The following is a 19204-nucleotide window of genomic DNA, read 5'->3' on the forward strand; positions in this document are numbered from 1 at the left end:
ATGAATTCATGTGGTTGAGGCATTTCTGATCTGCATAAAAGTCAAGATAATAACAAATTCCATTTACATAATACTTTCATTACAAGATCTGCCAAGGCGAAAAGATTTTGTTGATGTCTAATTAATAGAAAAGGCAGAAGTTTGAGTGGTAGTGACTCATATAGCTGAAGGCTTGAGCCATGCTGTGCTGGAAACTTTCCAAAGCCGCTCCCTTGGAGACTCACGACTCCACGGTGACCGTCTACTGCTGTGTGGGAGAGGTTTCTGTCTGGCACATGAACTCACTCTGTTGGATCCACAGCAGAAGTCACGCTCTAGTCGAATCTGCCTGACCTTTGACCAGGTGCAATCAATGCAGGGTTTTAAAGTGCTGTCCACTACAAACACTCTCTGTGTTACCAAGGACATTTTTCCATCTCTGAAAACTCTTGTGCATGCCTTTCAGGCTAAATGCCAAGCTGAAAACACCTTTTGTCTGTGTAATGAGCTTTTTCTCTACACATTTTAAGACCAAGAGAAAATAATCTGAGGGTCAGTGAAGTGGAACAGTCTGGGTGTCTGCTTGTGTATAACAGTAAGTGAAATTAAATAGCTCTTAAATGTCAACATCAGACTGTTAAGATTGAATGTGGATAATAAGTGTTAACAAAGCATGTGCAAATGACCACACTGATGCCTACGAGGGAGCTTACTTGTTAGGGTACTTGCGGAAGATGTCTTTGATGACCACAATGGCCTCCTGCACCACATAGTTGACCTTGGTTTGGATGAGGTCTAGCAGTGTGCTGACACAACGCTCCGCTGATTGCTAATGAAGGGAGAGAAGAAAATTCTGTCATGATAGGCCTGCAGATTAAAAACAGTACAGACAGATGAACAGTGTGCATATAACTATGCATAAATAATACATGCCACAGTATGGCATTTCAACTAGTTACATATGGCATATATTACGCAACAAATCTGCTGAGTAACACACTTTCCAGCAGTGTCAAGCTGTGCAGCTGTTCTTTGTTCCTTCCTGTCTTTAAATGCAACCAACGGTAAGAGCAGGCTGGTACGATCTGGTACGGTCTGGTACTCTGTAGCTCTAAAAGATTCAGGGCAGGTACGTAGTACTGAAAGGAGGGGACAGCAGCTGTCTGCCTAAACTAGTTTGCTAATGTTGGAAAGATTTTCACAGATTGGAACTTCCCAGATCAATAACTCATAAGCGAAATGTTATTACAACACAAACAACGCCTCTTTCTAAGCGTTGCAAGGTCGACTACCAGCTTCAACCTAATTTTCACCAGGAGATATCCTCCGAGCTGGACAGATAACACTGATCTCGGTTTGCAGCCGGCTGTGAGACAAGTGCACAGGGACCATCTACAAAGAGCAACCCTAAAAAGATACACTACAAAAATAACTTGGCTCTTATAAAGTGTAGTGTCCCCATATATTCAATAACTATTTAAAACAAAACAAACTGCTATGATTTTAAAAGTTTTGTCATTCACAAATTATTCTGGGACACTTACAATTTAAATAATTTACTATACATGATGTCAAGTGTTTCTGATTTCTTTCTACAGAGTACAGTCTTAACAAATCTCCATCTGTGTGTTGAGGTATGCATGACACCAAGGGTGGGTGGAGAACAATATGAAGCAATGAAGGTTAGGGGAAGAGTACCAGCAAGATTTCACTCTACTTTCACCCCTAAATACAACTCATCACATCGACTTGCCATTGATGTCAGTGGATGAAAGAGAGTTACATCAGCAGTTAAATAAAAAATTCAGCTTACAGTGTATTTGAAAATCATCAGGCACATCTTGTTTGCAACTAGTTATTCAACTGTGGGTCATCAGGGGAAAGAAAATCATGGAATCATCATTTTGAAATGAACGCTTATAGGCTTTGAAATATTATATATTACTTTTTGTTTTGTAATGTAAATAACAAGAAATAACAGAGTGGTATTATACATTTAACATGAGGCCTAAACACTCTTCAGTCTAGGCTAGAGCAGTAAATAGTCCTGTGTTCATTTTCAAGTACAATCTTTTGAAATTATGAGAGAAAATACCATGATATACTGTATACTCTTACATGGCCAAAATGGAAACCATAATAAACTGTATTATAATTTGTTTTCTGAAAACACACAGTACTGTCATTATGACAGAGCTACTTTGTGTTCATTATAAAAACACAACCGTGGCTTTTATGATTTAAAGTGTTGTACCAGTGAATATGAACGATCATATAAACTGATGCTTCATCAATTAAATACATACAAAGCTGAAACAAGATTTTGACCAACAAAAAATCTGGCAACAGTAAGGCATAATCTCCACCTACCTCTACTTTGATGGCACAGCGGCCAATGGCTCTGACTGCTTTACGGACAAAGTCCACATCCACCTCAGTGGCATACTCCTTCAGCTCAGCCAGGACCTGCAGCGAGACAAACGAGCATTAGTGTCACTCAGATGATCTTGTGAATAATATCTTTGCTTTCTTAAAAGCAACTTAAGATAATGATTTTCCAACTTATTAAGTTATTAAACATTAAATTAATCACTAACTAATTTAATGATCGATTAGTCATTTTAAGTTGTTTTTTTTCCCAAGAATAAAAAAGTCAAAATTCTTTGATTCCAGCTTCTTTTATGTGAATATTTCCTGGTTTCTTTACTCCTATAAGACAGTAAACTGAACATCTTTTGGTTTTGGACAAAACAAGACATTTGAAGACATCATCTTGGGCTGTGGGAAATACTGATTGATTTTTTTTAACCATTTTCAGACATTTCATAGACCAAACAACTAATCAATCAGTCGAGAAAATGACCAAAAGATTTATCAATGATGAGATGCAGCCTTAATTATAGCTGTGTGTGTGTTACCTGGGCGATGTTGGCTTGAGATGCGAGGCGAATCATGATGTCCAGCTTCTCCAGTTTGACATAGATTGGGTCATTGTACTTCACAAAGAAAACCTTCATCTCGTGTTTCAGGATCTCTGGGCTACAGGGACATCAATATTTCTTGTTATTTATGACAGTTGACTTAGACTGTTATACAACATACCATAAAGTAAAATCAAACTAAAATGTACCATGCTACAGTAAAAGCAACCTTTTTTCAGGTCTTGATATTTCCAAAGTATAAAAAATAGCAAAAAGATATCCCCAGGTCATCTCCCCACATTTACCGTCTCTGTACAATGAGGTTGATGTTTCTAAGAGCGACATATTGCAACTCGGGTTCAGCAGAGAGGAGAGTGACCAGTGGAGGGGCGAGCTTCTTCAGCAGGGTGCCATAGTAGTCCAAGTCTTTGGGCAGCATCTCCATGAACTTCATTAAAACTTTAACAGCTGACAACACCACTGCAGAGTTGGCGTGGGAAAGCCGTGGAGTCACACGCTCACAGATGCTAGCAGATGATGATAGTGGCAGAGAAAAATGCAATTAAACAGGGTTTAATGGGTGTATCTGCTAACTACCATGCAGTGCTAATGAAGACAGAGCCCCTTCTTACCTTTGGGACTCACGGTCATCACGAGGTGTGTAATTTGCCAGGCAGTCAAGAATGAATATCTGTCCCCACTCTGTACACTCATTTAAAGCTGTCAGCAACTTGTTGATGGTCTGAGGGTTCAGGTCCAGTAGATTACTGTTGGGGTGAGACTCTGCTATCTCAGACAGCGCTGCTACTGCATTTGCTACAACCTAAAAATGAAGACAAGAGCACAGATAAATGCTGACGGAAACAACAGAAGCCCCTAGCTATAGTAAGATATAAATGAGAGGTCGTTGTACAAACACAATTCTGGCAACAGGCTGAACATTTGTTTGCCAGCAAAGAGCTTATCAGTGAAAGGCAGAGCTGCGGCTCGTAGCCAGCTGTGTCACCACCCTCCTCAGTAAGAAATCAAATCTGGCTGGCTCAATGGCTAGCGAGTAGGCTGCCTGAAGCAGCCGTACCATGGGGTTGGAGTCAGAGATGAGGTCTTTAAGGGTGTCCAGGAAGCCTTGGTCCTCCACCAACTGGGCATTGATATCATGAAGCTTTGCTACACAAACAGCGGCCGTCTTCCTCACATACGGGTCTTCGTCCTTCAGACATTTCCTCAGTGGCTCGCAGAGGTACTCAGTGATCTTGTCCACGCGGATGCAGCCCATTGTACGAACAGCAAGGGCCCGGATTAGAGGATTAGGGTCTTCACAGTCCTAGATGGGTGGGTCAGAGAGATCATAGTTTTGTCACAACTTGTGATTTAGTTTTATATCACGCTACATCATCATTTTAAAAGCATCTAACATTTGTTATCATTCTGTAAAGAATTAACTCATCATATATTGAGGTGCCACTACTATTGTAGTATAATAAAAGATGGAAAATAAGACAATCAATCTCCAGGATACAGATGGCTATATTTACCTTAAAACTACCTTGAGGTTTGGTAATTATCTCTCTGAATTCAGAGAGATAATGACAAGTCACTTTACACAGGAGTGCAGACAAGTGTAGCCCAAAACAACATGCATGAGTAGGTTCAAATTAGTGAGAGAATATTCATCCTCCCAATCACACAGTATACCCCTGTTTATAACATGAGCACAATCTGAAACTTCCTGGTACCAAAAGTGTGTTCAAATGGTGAAATTTTAATAAAATACTAATATTTGTGTTGACAATTTCCCAGTAAAACTAATATTTCCTTTTGCTGTTCTTTTCTTTTCTAAATTATTTTTTGGCACACAAGTTGTGCACAAACTAAAGGACTGCACAAATCTCTTTATAGCACTTCATCTACAAGCTCTAATCTCACCAATTACTGCTACTACTCTAATGAAATTATAGAAATGTAAATCATTCAATATAGTTCCTACATATTTTTGACAGACTGAGCTTTACCTTTACAAAGGTGTTAACAGCCATGATAGCCATGTCTGGCTGACTCTTGGCATAGTTCATCAGGTAGAGGTAGACCAGCTTTTTCAGTTCCAAGTTGTCCGTCTGCATGCAGTTCACAACATCTGGGAACAGAGCGCTGAAGGAGGGACAAAAGCGTGACATGAATATTGACTCAAAACGTAGGGTGTTTTGTTACGGTGCATTATTCCAGTGTGGATGTTTTCCTGGCTCACCTGACATCCTTGCCAACTGTCATGGATGCAATGACCTTCTTCACAGCCTCCTTCTTCTTCTCTTTCTTATCACTGTTAAGCTCCGCCTTGAGCTCAAAGATCTCACCTGTACATACAAGAGGAAAAAAAGGCAGTCACACATCATGTAATCCATTTGTGATGTAGGGGTGGACAGGACGACTGCGCAGCATTGACCTCTTTTCCAGCAGTTTTTGATACTGGTGGGTGGTATTGGTTTTCATGGATTCAGGTGTACATGCTGCAAGCAACCATCCTGTCACAGAGTGCATGAGTGATTTTTTTTTATAAAACAGCACAGTAAAAGTTGAGGTTATAGTTAAGCCCACATCACCTACATTCTTTGTGTAACCACCTCAATTTTGCTGCTGCTTTTTCCACCATTTTCCCTTTCAATATCTAAAACAAAAATGAGACCGTATGTTGATTACCGTACTTAACAGTGAGTTAGCACATTACTGACTTTGGCGACTAAGGAAAACTTTTCCAACAGTAGCTGCACTTTATAAGCCTTCCAGTGCTCCTGTGATAGAAAGCTTTTATTACAAAGCTGCAGCAGGACGTGCTCATTAGTAGCAGAACAGCTGCAGACTTACACTTCCAATAACATGGCAAATGAGAGTGCACAAGCGATGATGATACCTGACTGTTGATGAGAAGCGCTGGGCGGGTATTCAACATGATCTTTTATCAACTTTAAAGCAAAACTTGGTATTGAGGTTCTTGTTTTGTGTGCATGTACTTGACAAGCAATGCATGACAGCTGGAACACAGCTCAACGCACTGCATATCAATTTGATTACATGAAATTCTGCATACCTTTGTATCATGAAATGGTCACATGCTGATCTCCATGACAGTCACTTAGTTTTTTTTGTTGCTTTATTCAAAACAGAAACAGACTCACCTTTATTTAGTTTACATTTATGCACTGAGTCCGTGACGTGCCTATCTGCATGTATTATACTATTTAAACACACGCTGTCAGTATACTCCCAATTTTGGGCTTAAATTTGAGTCTACCTACTTTGAGTTTTCCGGACCTTGTAAACTGGTAATCACTTCCAATCTCCTTTAAGATTTTGGTAACAGACTGTACCCAACAACAACATCAGGCACAGAAAAGAACACACTGAAAGCAACATGCTTCTACATGTCAAGTATTCCAAACAACCATAAGGAGTCTATAAACTATCACTCATAAGTGTCTGTTTGCATTTCCTAAGCCCCGTGTGTAGAAACACGCACAGATTGGGTCATGTAAGAAGACGAGCCACACAAATTACAACAGGAGGCACAGCAGACATTTAAATCTCTGCCAGCTAATGCTCAATGTGTCTAATCTGATTTACAATAACCAGAGCTGTTCAGTTCTTGGCAACAATGTCGATACAAAGCAGGGTCATAACATATCTGGTTCAAATTTTTTTCAGTGTTAAGCTAGGTCATTTCAGTATTAGTAATGGCTATATTTCAGAAGGCAGAATATGCATTCATGTCGCGAGGAAAATCCTTCAATTGAGTAAGCATTTTTGTTTTCATAGATTGTATGACAATAAACATGTAATACATCATGTTTCTCTGAACCCACTGAAAAGTTTTAAGTTAATTAGACCATGTCAACAACCAAAAAAAAAAAAAAAAAGGTAGCAATTCTAGCAATGATTGTGAACTTATAGAATATGAAAACTGTCACGTGTCACTGATGTGTTTTACACATTAAATCATTTATCTCATGAAATAAAAACGAGTAAGTTATCAGACCTTTCTTGGTAGTGGTGAAGTACTTGGAGTCCGTCATCTTGGATCCAATGTGTCGATTCTCCTGCAAAAGATACAGAGGGTGAGAAGGATGTCTGTGAAATCTTTTCCTGAGTGGAAACTTGGAGCATCACAAGAGCAACAGGAAACACTAGAAGTGCAAGCGCAGGAAAATAAAAGGAATTCCTGTCTTCTCTTGAACAAGTGGCAGTGATCTATCAGACACAAGAAAACAATGGACTCTGCTAAGAAAACAGACACTAACATCATCTCTTCAATCCTGAATAATGTTGGTCTGCAATATCTCTTTCACTGAGTCAATTTCTGCAACATTTATCTGTAAGTATTTCCTGTTGGTGATTTCCACTCATAGTGCAGCACCTCTCTGCAAAGGATCTTTTCCTATTTAAGCAACAATGCTTCCTGCAATACATCCCAAGCAAGAGTACTCGAGTTAAAGAGAATTTTAACCCAATCCACTTAACCCAAGAGAACACAAATTCACACAAAAAAGAGGGAAAATAAAACCATGACTTACTCAAAAATACTGACCATGACTTTTTTGTCTCATAAACTGTGTACTTTTAAGAATCATATGACTTGTACACATGATCATTACACTTCATATCATGTTGCCTTGATTTTTTTCAGTGTTGCCCTGAATATATAGTGAATATTTTTTGCTTAGAGAAATAACAACACAGTAATATTGTTGACAGCTGTGATGCTTTATGACTGGGTGCCATATTGTTATGAATATAACATTATATCATGATTACTTTATAATCACAATACAAATATTGATGCAATCTCTGGCTGCTGTCTACACTGAATGACACAGATGGCATCTCAGTAAGAATTATCATGGCTGATAATGTCACTAGCCTTTCATTCATTGGACTGACTTCCTGTTAACGTTTAATAATAACGTTTAATTCAATGAAACTTGCAGGAAAACGATGCTAGCAGAGAGTAATGTTAACAGGTATTTGACATTACGTCTACATTAATGAAAGATGCCTGTGAAAATGAGCTGCGTTGACAAATTACAGCGCTTCATTAATTAAACGTGGCAGTTTCATTATTCATTAAGGCTCAGGTAGCTGTCAACATCAGATAGGCTGTTAGCCACAAGCTAACCAAATACACCTGCCGTCGTTGCTAGCGAGCTAGCTAACAAGACCTTATAGCTCATTTCGGTACGTTTGAACGAAAATTCACGCTGCTGCCTCACCATACTGACACTGAACTAATAGTGTGCCCTTAAATAGTTAGCAAGCTAACAATAGGAGTACTTCACACTAGCTGGCTTTAAGTTATTCTGCTAACTTAGCCAAAAAAGTAATTAGAGGAAAGGTACGCTAGCTGGCTAGCACCAGGCTACCGTTACGTTAACGTTAGCATAGCAGGCTCGAGAGTGCTTCATTCAGTTGGAATAAAACTAAAATATGTGACGGTAAAGTTGGTTAAAATACTGCAGATAGCTCTGCAATCAACGATACTATCCGATCGATTACTCACGCATAATTGATTCGCCCATTCCTGCATGTTTGCAGCAGTTAGATGAATGAAAGTGGTGCTAAAGGCTAACTGTCTGGTGCAGTGTGCCTGTCAGTGTCAGCTAGCGCCTGGCCACTTTTCTAGCTCGCACAGCTGAGACATGACCTTCTAAGCACAGGCTTAAGGAAGCCTTTGCCGGGATAGTTAAGCTCTTAATCTGTCCGCCTGGTTCAAACCTTACCGAAAGAATTAGTGTACCTTCTGGAGTTAAAATTAGACTCGCCACACTACGAATTTGGAGAGGAAAAGCTCCACAAACATCTTACCGTGACAGGCGTAGTAGGGGCTGTGATGGCCTTCGTCCCCTCCCACTTGATTTACTTCCGTCTTTCCACAAAATAACGTTTGCAAAGAGACAGGCAGCGTCATCTTTCAGCCAGAGGAGGATGTCTGGGAGCTGAAGTGGCTCAACAACTTTATCAACAATATCTTATTTCTGAAGATTAGCACTCTTAAGATGTAGCAGGCTACTTCACAAAGCCACTGATCTCTGTAAGCTGACAAAACATTAAATGTAATTTACTAAAAAATAAATACATAATTACCAAACAGTTACTGAAAGACAATAATTAGGATCTGTTTGTACAGTAGGAGGCCTAATATACTCAGTCTCCAGTTTATTTGGTACATACTAATGCAGTCCAAACCCTGCTCATGACTTATTTCATACTAAGGGTGTTTCTAATATCTTGTCCATGCCTTGTATATCAATTTTCATTGTTTTTTTTTTTTTCAAGATAAAAGGCGTTTCTTATGTTTTGTCCATCCATTTAAATCAGACTAAATATCAGAAACACCTCTAAATATGGCACAATAATCAAAAGCACTTCTAAAATGACCATAATGGTGAATCGACACCTCTCAGCAACAGTTTAAACAAAAATCAATCACCCTAACCTTAAAAATGGTAGGATTTATCTTGGGACTGTTGTGTTAGAATACATTAGTTTTATCTACTCAACTTTATTTATATAGCACCTTTCATACAAACATGCAGCCCAAGGTGCTTCACATGACAAAATTGGATAAAACAGACACAAGACAATAAAATATGAAAAAAGCAACCCAACCAAAACAGAACAAACTGCACAAAAAGATGATTAAAACTCCACAGAATAAAAAGAGAGTAAATAAATAAATAAATAAAATAGAATAAAAATGAACAGGAGAGATAAAAGAAGGTCAAAACTACTGGTTGAGACTTAAAAATCAAGACGGTAATGTTACTCCACATTAAAAACCAGATTAAAAAGATAGGTCGCCCACCATTCTAATATCCAGAGGTAGTGAATTTCACAGTTTAGGAGCATAAAAACAGAAAGCACTCTCACCACTACTTCTTGTGGGACACATGAACATTTAAAAGTAAAAAATGATAGAAATCTCTGATGTCATTTAAAGCTTTCTAAACAAGTAAAATAACTTTAAAATCAACTCTAAAAGATACAGGTAGCCAGTGTAGGCTATTTTAAATATGGGTCAATTTGCTTAAAAAGGTGCATTAGTTTTTCAATGCATGAGCAGATGATCATTTTGAAGGGAAATGTTAGTATTTTTGTTCTGCACAAACTCCAAGACAGGGTATAGGGCATATGGCCTTGTTGCATTTTTGAACTCCAGACTGCACAAAGAGATCATCAGATATCAATCAGCTGGACAACAAGGATGCTCACACACACACACACACACTGTAACTTACATCTTTTACAACAAAGAAGTACAAAATGTGAGTAAATCACATGTGCATTAAGAGTAATACTGTCATAATCCATGTTCACAGTTTGGTTCATTTCAAACACGAACTGCATGACTTCCTCCACATCCAGACCCAGTTTGCTCTGCACACTGCTGTGACGAAAGCTCTGTATTAAATATTGATCAGAGATCACTCAGAAACTTCAGAGGAAAATATTTATTACAAGAACAACTTGACAGCATTTTCAACTTAAAAAAAAACCTGTGAAATGTTGCAGTATTGCTATTTCATACGTACAAATTCCACAATGTCAAGCAATCTGTACATTAAACTGGAGTGTTCGTGAAAACAACATTAGCAAACGAGAAATTGTCAAATCATGAACATTCAGATTTCGCTGATTAGGGATAGAGAGAAGGAGAGAGAGAGATTCATGAAATTTGTAAAGTTGTGTAGGACAAAGAACATATGATGAGGACAATCACTCTTTTGTGATTGAGAACCAAATGTTTGTATGAATTCACAGTTCACATTATTGGTACATTTAAACGCCAGTTGATCAAAATGTCTTCAAATAAGCCAAAACAAATTTAAAATGAAAACAATTAGAATACATGTGTAGCTCTAACAATACTGATACATCATAAATTATTTGTAGCATTGAAGAGTCTGCATTAAATCAAATTACTGTATCTCTAAATATTGCAAAACAATATGTTTAGTTTGTCTCTTTTGAATCAGTTTTTAAACTGGCATTATTTTTAACATATTATGTCTCTTTAAAGTAAACTGTTGAAAATAAAAATCTTAAAATGCCTAATGTTTATTCAAGTTGGGCCGCACCTCATTTAGAATTTCCCTAACCACTTACAGCTCATTTAACAGTACTTGGGACGCAGATGTCACTTTAGCCCAGTGAGAATTAATTTAATAAATAAATAAATTAGACCTACATCACTCCCCTCTTCACTCCAACTCTGTACATATTCTCATACAGTATGTACACATATATATGCACACTCTTCTTTTTTCCCCCGGCCCATTCACTGTGTCACTGCCTCGCAAAAAAGATGTTATCCACATATGTTGCTTCTTTCATTTTCCCGACATTTTCTCTACAATCTCTCCGGGAGAGATTTATCAAAATCACCGTAAACACATGGCCACCACCTTCTCTTCATAACAAGTCAAACGTTTCCACTTTCAAATATATTTTACAAAGTCCTGTTAAATACCGAAAAACAGAAGTACTGTAGCTGGGGTCTGGCAACTATAACTACAACTGTGCAAGAGCTTCACGAGAGAACGCTAATATCCAGTTACAGTATCTATTATTCATGCACTGCTGCTCACATTCAGACACTCAAGTCTCAAAGTCATTCTTCATCCATCAAACTTCCCCTAACATACCATTACTATTGGCTCTAATCAGCACCAGAACGTGTCATTCCAAAAACAGAGAACAGTTTCCTTTTTTTGCTGTGAATAAAACATGTCTTTCTTTAGCCACTAGATGTCACCACAGATTGTGCTGTGTCTTTAAAATCCATCTAAGTAGGTTATCTGGCTTCTTGTGTTTCAAAACAACTTTTAGGATTCAGAGGCAATAAATTATATATGCTTATCATGAATTGTGCACCTACATCAAGTATAATGTATGATTAAAATTGGCAATGTTCCTCACGTTACCTCCACATTCACACTCAAACTCTCAAATTTCGATCATCATAAACAGTTAACGATGGCAATGTAGTGTTACCGAACAGATCTTTGTGAAGTCGAGCAAAAAAAACATTCAAAAACTAACCTGCGAATACATTTTAAGGCAAAGGGAATCGTCAAGGCATTTCCAACACCAATGTTGCATAGCTAAGGCAGCACAGAACTGATTACGGTGAATATGTACATTAAACTGTATATCTGATGCCTTCTTTATATACAAAATACCCACATCCATTGGTGAGCACATCAACATGTATTTACACATTCATTCTCCTAAGCCTTTGAGTTTTGTGTATATGTAGCATTGTATTCCAGAGAACAGTTTGGTCAGAGGAGGAGCTCCCAACATTTCTGTTTCAGTGACAATGACACAAAAGTTACTCGATCCTCACTGCTCCTCGTATTTTTTTATACTTAATCCACTTAAAAATAGAAATAAATTTAAAATGTTTTACTGCATTAAACGTAACCTTAAAAACCTGTAACACATTAAGCATTTAAAAACCAATATCTATCTCGACGACATCAATTGTTGTGAGAAGGTGACATTGACAACAACAACTGTACAGAGATTTGTAGTGCATGTAGTGTTCATAAAGTCAGAGGAATGATGGGGTTACCTTTGTCTATGCTACCTATTAGTATATCGTAAAATGTGAGTATACGGAGTCATATATGTGGAGAGACTGAAAACATCACAGTCATCACACCAGTATTTTGACTATCAAGGCAAGCAGAGTTGCTGTGGCAGACCACGAGAGGGAGCCAATCCACCTGACTGAAGGTTTAGTGTTTACACTGTTTTATAGAGTTGCAGCTATAAATCCCTGGCACTTCACCATGCCCCTCGGCGGGACACATGGCAGCACATATGCTCTCTCTCTATCTTTCTGTATCAACCATGAGAATTTCACAAGTGTCTTCGCAAAAAAATAAAAGAAAGAAAGAAAAAAAAAAACACCTTATGATTGGCAAAAGCATCCCCATGCACACATTAAAATTACAGTAAAAGTAATATTAAAGACCATTCCTTTGGTAATAAATAATTTGGCTTGAGTGCAACATAAAAGCAATGTGAACCCCCTGCAGTTATTCAGGGGAGAAACTAAGTGAAAAAGAAGGAGTGTTAGACATGCAGTGAAAACAGTCTATAGCCCAGTCCTTTTTTTTTTACACAGTAGTCAAAGTTCATGACAACAACCCCCTTGTCTCATTTGTGCTACATCCAAGCTTCAGTGTCCAGGCTCCCTGACTGTCCAGGGTAGGAGCAGTCTTTGTTGCCCATGGCTGGGGAACGTGGTTGAGGATGGATCATATCCGCAAAGGCCTGGTGCAGGCCCTTGCATGTGGCTGGACGACCAGTAGAGCGCGAGCTCTGCGGGGACAGCGGTGGGGTGTGGCTTGGGGAGAACGTGTCATGTGATTGCAGATCTCTGTAGCTGACCGGGGTGGGGATACGTGAGGGGCTGTTTTCTGGCCTGTTGTCAGTGCGAGGCCTCATCCTGCCTCTCAGTTTGTGCTTGGAGATAGGCGCTACCCTGTCTGTCTTCTTTTGCCCTTTCTTAGTCTGCAGCCCTTCTCCATCAGTGTCCCCGTTGGTCAGGGGTGAGGATGGTGGGGGGGATTCAGAGCGAGATTCGCTCAGGCTGAAGCACATGGAAGAGTTTTCACTAGAGGAATCCTGGAAGGAGCAGTCCTCTGAGGGGGGGAGGGGCACAGGTGACGGACATGCCTCTGGGGGTGGGAGGTCATCACTGCCGTCACCATTTTCTAGGTCATATGGTAAGTTTGGCTGGTGATTCTCCAGAGGAACATCTCCCTCAGGACCTGTGCCCCAGCCAAGCTGACCCTGCTGACCTGTCAGCCCCCCTGTGGGAGGACAACCTCCAGGGTCTCCATTCATATTCCTACAGTGGAAAGCAGGTTGCGAGGGGACCTGATTCATCAATCTGTCTGTGTCACCAAGACCAGGCAGGGAAGATGGAGGTTCCCTCTCCTCGATAGAACTAGAGATGGCTGGGAGCTTCTTGAGAGCCCCTCCACGCTCCCCCCAGTGCTCAGGCTCTCCTGGACCAAAGTTGTGTGGTCCTCCAAAATTGTGTCCATAAAGTAAATTCAAGGGGTCGTCCAGCGGGAAGTGACGGGGATTAGTTCTCTTGGATTCCCTGAGGTCAGGCAGAGTTCCTATCTTTGCCCCCACGTTCAGGGAGGAGGTGGAGGAGTTAGAAGAGGAATAGGCAGAGTCAGTGACATTTGGATCCATGGGTGCTGGCACTGAATGTGTCCCAGCTCCCTGCACGGTAGCTCCTCCTGGGGCTCTACAAGACACTCCTTTAGCCTGCTGGGTATTGGCCAGAAACTCAGCCTCAAAGCTGCGATACAGATCCTGCTCCCTCTGGGGGTCCAGCATTGGCAGCATCTGGAAGCCAAGGCCCAGTCCTTCCTCCTCGGGCTCCTGGCGCTCCAGGCCAGACCAGTTCCTATGGTGGCCTCGCCCAGCAGAGCGAGGGCCCTGTGAGGTCCGAGGGGAGCGGGCAGCATGATGGTGAGAGTTGCGGGGAGATGAGTGAGGTGAGCGTCGACCTCCTGAGGAGACTGGTGGCAGGAGTCTGCCTTTTCCTACAGAGGGTGAGCGAGGAGCAGGAGGTCTGGGAGTCGTGATAATCTTCTTGCTGGGGCTGCTGTTGTTGTTCTGTACCCCTTTAACAGGTGAGTTAGAGCACGAGGACGACTGCCTCTTGCTAAACCCACCACCTATTCTAGGTGAGGATGGGGGCAATTGTTTGGCCCGGAGGTCCTCTCGTCTGTCCGCAGGTGGGGGCTGAGGGTCTCTGTAGCAGGAAGCAGGTCCCGGGCTGGCATCACTGGACCGAGTACGACTAGTTATCTTACTCTGGCTGTGGGAACGTGGAGCATGGATCCTCCTTGGGCCCTCATTTCCGAGGGAGCGGCCCCTCTCTGTGCGGGATGTTCGTGATCCATCAGCGGATCCTTGTGGTGGGTTCGGCTTGAGTATTGGGGCGAGACCAGGACGTTCCCGAGATTGGCTGCGCGCACGGGGCAGTGAGGGACGCAGGGATGGGGTCTGATTTCCAGCTCCAGGCCTCTCAATCACATGCTTTCCCTCCTTGCGATTGACTAGCAGGACTACCTCATCACCAGAGCGACGTGAGGCACCTCCTAGAGAGTACCGTCCCCCACCTCCTCCTCCCCCTCCACCTCCTCCCTTAGAGGAGGCTGTGGAGGAGTCACTGTCTCCAGACAGACGTCTTGCCACTGGCATCATTGTCTCCTTATTCCTACAATGCAGAGAAGAGACAAAGAGTCATTTATATTCATGATAATACCACAAATGTTGTGTAGATTTTCCAACTCAACACATTCTGTTTTACCCTAAAGTTTACAGATACTTCTGTTGTAACTGAAACCTTTAAAGCACCAGAAAACAATGTATTAAGTTGTTGTCATGCATTAAAACACCCTTCAGTAAATTTAGGAATGACACACTCCATTCCTGTGTTTTGAATCTTGGTGGTCAGGATGCAGTTTTCATTTAGATCACAGGTGTACTTTTAATCAGTGTTAAATAGTGTTTATTACAGCAGACCTCTAAAGTTATCCTCAGAAATTAGATTACGATCAGGCATGCCAACTCGCTTGTATGGAGCCCACCTGTTGACCTACTTCCCCAGTTAGCTGTGAACAGTTGTCGACGGATAGTTGTCAGATTAGTCTTCATCTAGTCTGGCGCACTTGAAGGGCGATGCCCCACCCACACAGGGTTAATTCGAATGAGCTGCTGCCCTGACGTCTGGTCTGAGCCATCGCTCAATACAGAAATGAGCCACACACTGGCTAGAGGCCAAAGTAAACCACCATTCAGCTCCAAATTGTGTTAAACAATGGTGCCTTCACACTCTGACATATAGGGAAGGTATGTGACCGACTAAACCTTTAACCAGCTTCATAAAGAACATAAGCAGGTTTTATTGTCTTTATATCCCACAGACAGAGCCACTCATAATGGTCTTAACATGCCACCACTCTGGCTCTGATGCCACCAGCATAGCCACTGCTCTATCACTGATGTGCCGCTTCACAAGCATATCTGAGAAAACTGATGTGTGCTTTCATTTGTTTTGTTTTTTTCATATTAAGTCAGACCATCTGTTTGCCATGGCGAGAGAAGAAAGGCTTGAGCAACAGCCCGCACAGAATCACAGCCAGTCTAATTAAAAAGGGCCTATTGTGCTCATATTCAGGTTCACACTTGTATTTTGGGTTTCTAGGAGAACATGTTCACATGCTTTAATGGTAAAAAAGCACTTTATTTTCCTCATACTGTCTGTGGTGGAACACTTGTACCCACCCTGTGTCTGAAACGGTCCATTTTAGCGCCTGTGTTTTTAACACCCCCTCCCGGAAAAGTCTATTCTGCTCTGACTGGTCAGCATTTCCAGGTCTTCTGTATCTGCGTTATTGGCATCTCTGCACCAATAAATTCATGCTCTGCATTGTTATTGTAGCCCGGAGAATGACTGTAACGTAGTATAGTGACATTTTCTATGATGATAAATCACTAATTAACAATTCTAAACCAAAATCTTCACAAACGGACATTTTACAGCAATGATGATCCAAAATGAAGTCTGAAGCCTGAGGTCTTTGCTCACAAGGATTTCGATTACATATATTTCCCTCGTTATTTTACACTTTAGCCACTTTAAGATGAACGTACAATATTGTATATACGACAGAAAATAAGGAAATCACAATAGGCCTCCTTTAACTGAATGAAAGTAGAGGAGAGTGGGGAAAAGGTGAGCTGAGTAAATATGTTTTATGTCCTCCTTGTAGCCACCAGGAAATGCTGCAGGGTGGCTGTGTAAGATAGGGTTATCTGGTCAATGTCACCTGAGATTAGATAAATCTGCTCTGGTCTAATCTGTGGCTTCCTGGCATTTGTATTTGTTGTTTATTTTCCCAGTTCTTTGTGTGTGACTCTCTGTCTGTTTGGTCATCTGTGGGCACGAAGGAGCAAGCAGCATGAGCATGATCTGCCAGGCTACTTGCGAGAGATTAATCTCTTATCATTAACACACTTATCCGCACACTTGTGTAGACGCACACACTCACCTGAGAGGATTAAAGTGGCGGGGTTCTGAGCGGTCTCGTGGCGGCCGTGGGAGTAGAGTGCGTGCTGCACCGGAGTCCAGCTCGGTGGGGGCGGAAGGGTTCTGGGAGCGGCCAGACCTCGTGGAGGTGGAAGAGGCACATGGAGCAGAGGGGGGCTCCAGGGAGCGCCTGTCAGGAGGTTTGTATGGTGCAATGCCATCATTTCGCCAGTGTGGACCTGGGCTGGTAGAGCGGGAGGAATGGGCGCTTGAGGACTTGCTGTGGCCGCCCTGGCCTTGGCCACTGGCTTTAGCCTGGTGGTACCGGTGGGCTGTGGGGACAGATTGATGACAAAAGTTAAAGATAGGCTTCAAACCAGCATTGTCAGACAGCCTTTAAAAACAGTAATCAAGGGTATTTCTTACATCTAAACTTTGTTTGCTCTGGTCTGCATCAGGGACCACTTTGTTACAATGCTGCATATTGCCTTTAGTTTGATTTGTGTTCACATGGCAGCATGTACAAGCAGACTGAAATCTGCAATGCATGAGGAAACTGTTCTCATTGGTCAGAATTTTCATGCAGGAAAACTCTGGGAAGTAAGTTGAAAAAACTGCAGCTAGAGCAGCTACGTGACACACCCACTAGCTATATGACTCACCCACCATAGCTACACATCAGTCCACGATAAGCCCCCTTCGCTCCTTGACCTGGAATCAGAAGCCCGATGAAAATGCTAAGGTAGCAATTAGCTAGCTATGAGATATTAGGTTAAAAGAGAGGTGAATAAGGTTAGGCTGAGGGTAATAGTAAGGGTTACATCTTGTTACTTATAAAGTTAATCACATCTTCATTTATAATGAAAAATAAACTGGATAACTGCTTCTTTGGCCTCATATTTACTCACTACATTGTCATGCTGTAGCAGGGGTCAGATAACTATCATGACGGTGGGTTTGTCTTGTACTAGTGGAGGGCACCGTTTGTAGGCATGTGTCGTGTACACTACAGATGAAAGGTGTTTGCAACTATATACGCCTCCCCAGGAACAGCACCAGGTTTTGAAGCCAATTTGACATAGTAGCCAAAGGTGGAATTACAACTTCCAGGGTCTGTCATGTGACATCATGGGGCCAAAAAATGTTTTTTTCCTATAGACTTACATTCAGAAAGAGGCATTTGTAAATCAGCGGATACATTTTTTGGGCATCACAAACCCTGAAAAATGACTTGTTTCAGTATCAGAATTTAATTCATTTGGTCTTATAACATTTTGAAAGTCTATAAGGGGCTTTTAAATCATTGTATGCCCATTCAAATTAGCAGAGGGCTAAACTCAAAGGTAGCCGACTTGGCCAGTGGAAGTCCCTGGTACGTCTGCTCTATGGGCTCATGTAGTTTTATACCCAGAGATCAGAATGAAGGGGTGAGAGAGGAGGGGTGACAATCCAGCAAAGGGCCATGGGTTGGAATTGAACTTACGGCCACTGTAGCAAGTACGTAGCCTTTGAACATGGGGCATCTGCTCTACCAGGTGAAGTAGTGGGTGCTTTTATGGGAACGAAGGGGGCCTCACCTCCAATGCTGTATTCAGTTCTCTTCATACACCTATGTGTAGACTCCAGAAATAGATTCATACACTACTTTCCAGTTTCACAATGGAGGACCAGCTACGTGGGTTGATCTTGGCCCCTGTCATTGTTCGTTACATTGTTTGCATTTAGTCAAACTATACAATTTGAAATTGAGGCGCGGATGTAAAATAATGTGTTGATGCAAAAAAGTCGCCAAAGGCACATATTAAGACTGTTAAGGAGGAGGGTTACAGTAATCCTCCTGAACTGTGACATGCTCATTAGCCAAAAATATTTTGGTAGATCTATCAGGTATGTCTGGGTTCTTCAAAACAGCCTACACCTGTTTAGCACTGATATGCTCTAGTGTAGCTGAAGTACACACTCAAGCACTGTGCAGCCGGCTACGGGAGCTGGTTTAATCCAAAAAAAGAGTACAATGCTTCCTTCAGCTGGGTTGGATCAAGGTCGGATCATGTTCTTATTTCAAATGAACCGTACCAAACCATACCAGAGATTGTTTGTGACTGAGGATACGTCTTTGACAAAGTCACAGTCTGATTGTTTTGGTTCACACTCAAGTGCAAGTGTGATGGCTGTGTTGACAACCCCC

At 41.4% G+C, this 19204-nt stretch overlaps 2 protein-coding genes across 7 annotated transcripts in view; both read right to left on the reverse strand.

The window, feature by feature from the left end:
• Nucleotides 1–8834, reverse strand: part of ap1b1 (adaptor related protein complex 1 subunit beta 1) — a 35929-nt gene extending 27095 nt beyond the window's left edge. For 2 of the 6 annotated variants that reach the window (XM_078170733.1, XM_078170731.1), the window contains exons 1-10: nt 8751–8834; nt 6928–6988; nt 5146–5251; nt 4913–5048; nt 3979–4224; nt 3533–3723; nt 3206–3427; nt 2898–3018; nt 2350–2445; nt 693–808 (exon numbers count right to left, since the gene is read on the reverse strand). In XM_078170733.1, the coding sequence (XP_078026859.1) occupies nt 693–808; nt 2350–2445; nt 2898–3018; nt 3206–3427; nt 3533–3723; nt 3979–4224; nt 4913–5048; nt 5146–5251; nt 6928–6964 (1271 nt within the window). In that variant the 5' untranslated portion in view covers nt 6965–6988; nt 8751–8834. The other 4 variants (XM_078170730.1, XM_033619202.2, XM_078170732.1 and 1 more) reach the window with 3 other exon arrangements.
• A 3419-nt stretch (nt 8835–12253) lies between these two features.
• gas2l1 (growth arrest-specific 2 like 1) overlaps nt 12254–19204 on the reverse strand; it is a 28296-nt gene continuing 21345 nt past the window's right edge. The window contains exons 4-5 of the mRNA XM_033620004.2: nt 17039–17348; nt 12254–15201 (exon numbers count right to left, since the gene is read on the reverse strand). Of these exons, the coding sequence (XP_033475895.2) occupies nt 13122–15201; nt 17039–17348 (2390 nt within the window). The 3' untranslated portion in view covers nt 12254–13121. The remainder of the gene's footprint in view (nt 15202–17038; nt 17349–19204) is intronic.

The sequence above is a fragment of the Epinephelus lanceolatus genome, chromosome 9 (genome assembly GCF_041903045.1).
Source record: "Epinephelus lanceolatus isolate andai-2023 chromosome 9, ASM4190304v1, whole genome shotgun sequence".
In the NCBI taxonomy this organism is placed as follows: domain Eukaryota; kingdom Metazoa; phylum Chordata; class Actinopteri; order Perciformes; family Serranidae; genus Epinephelus; species Epinephelus lanceolatus.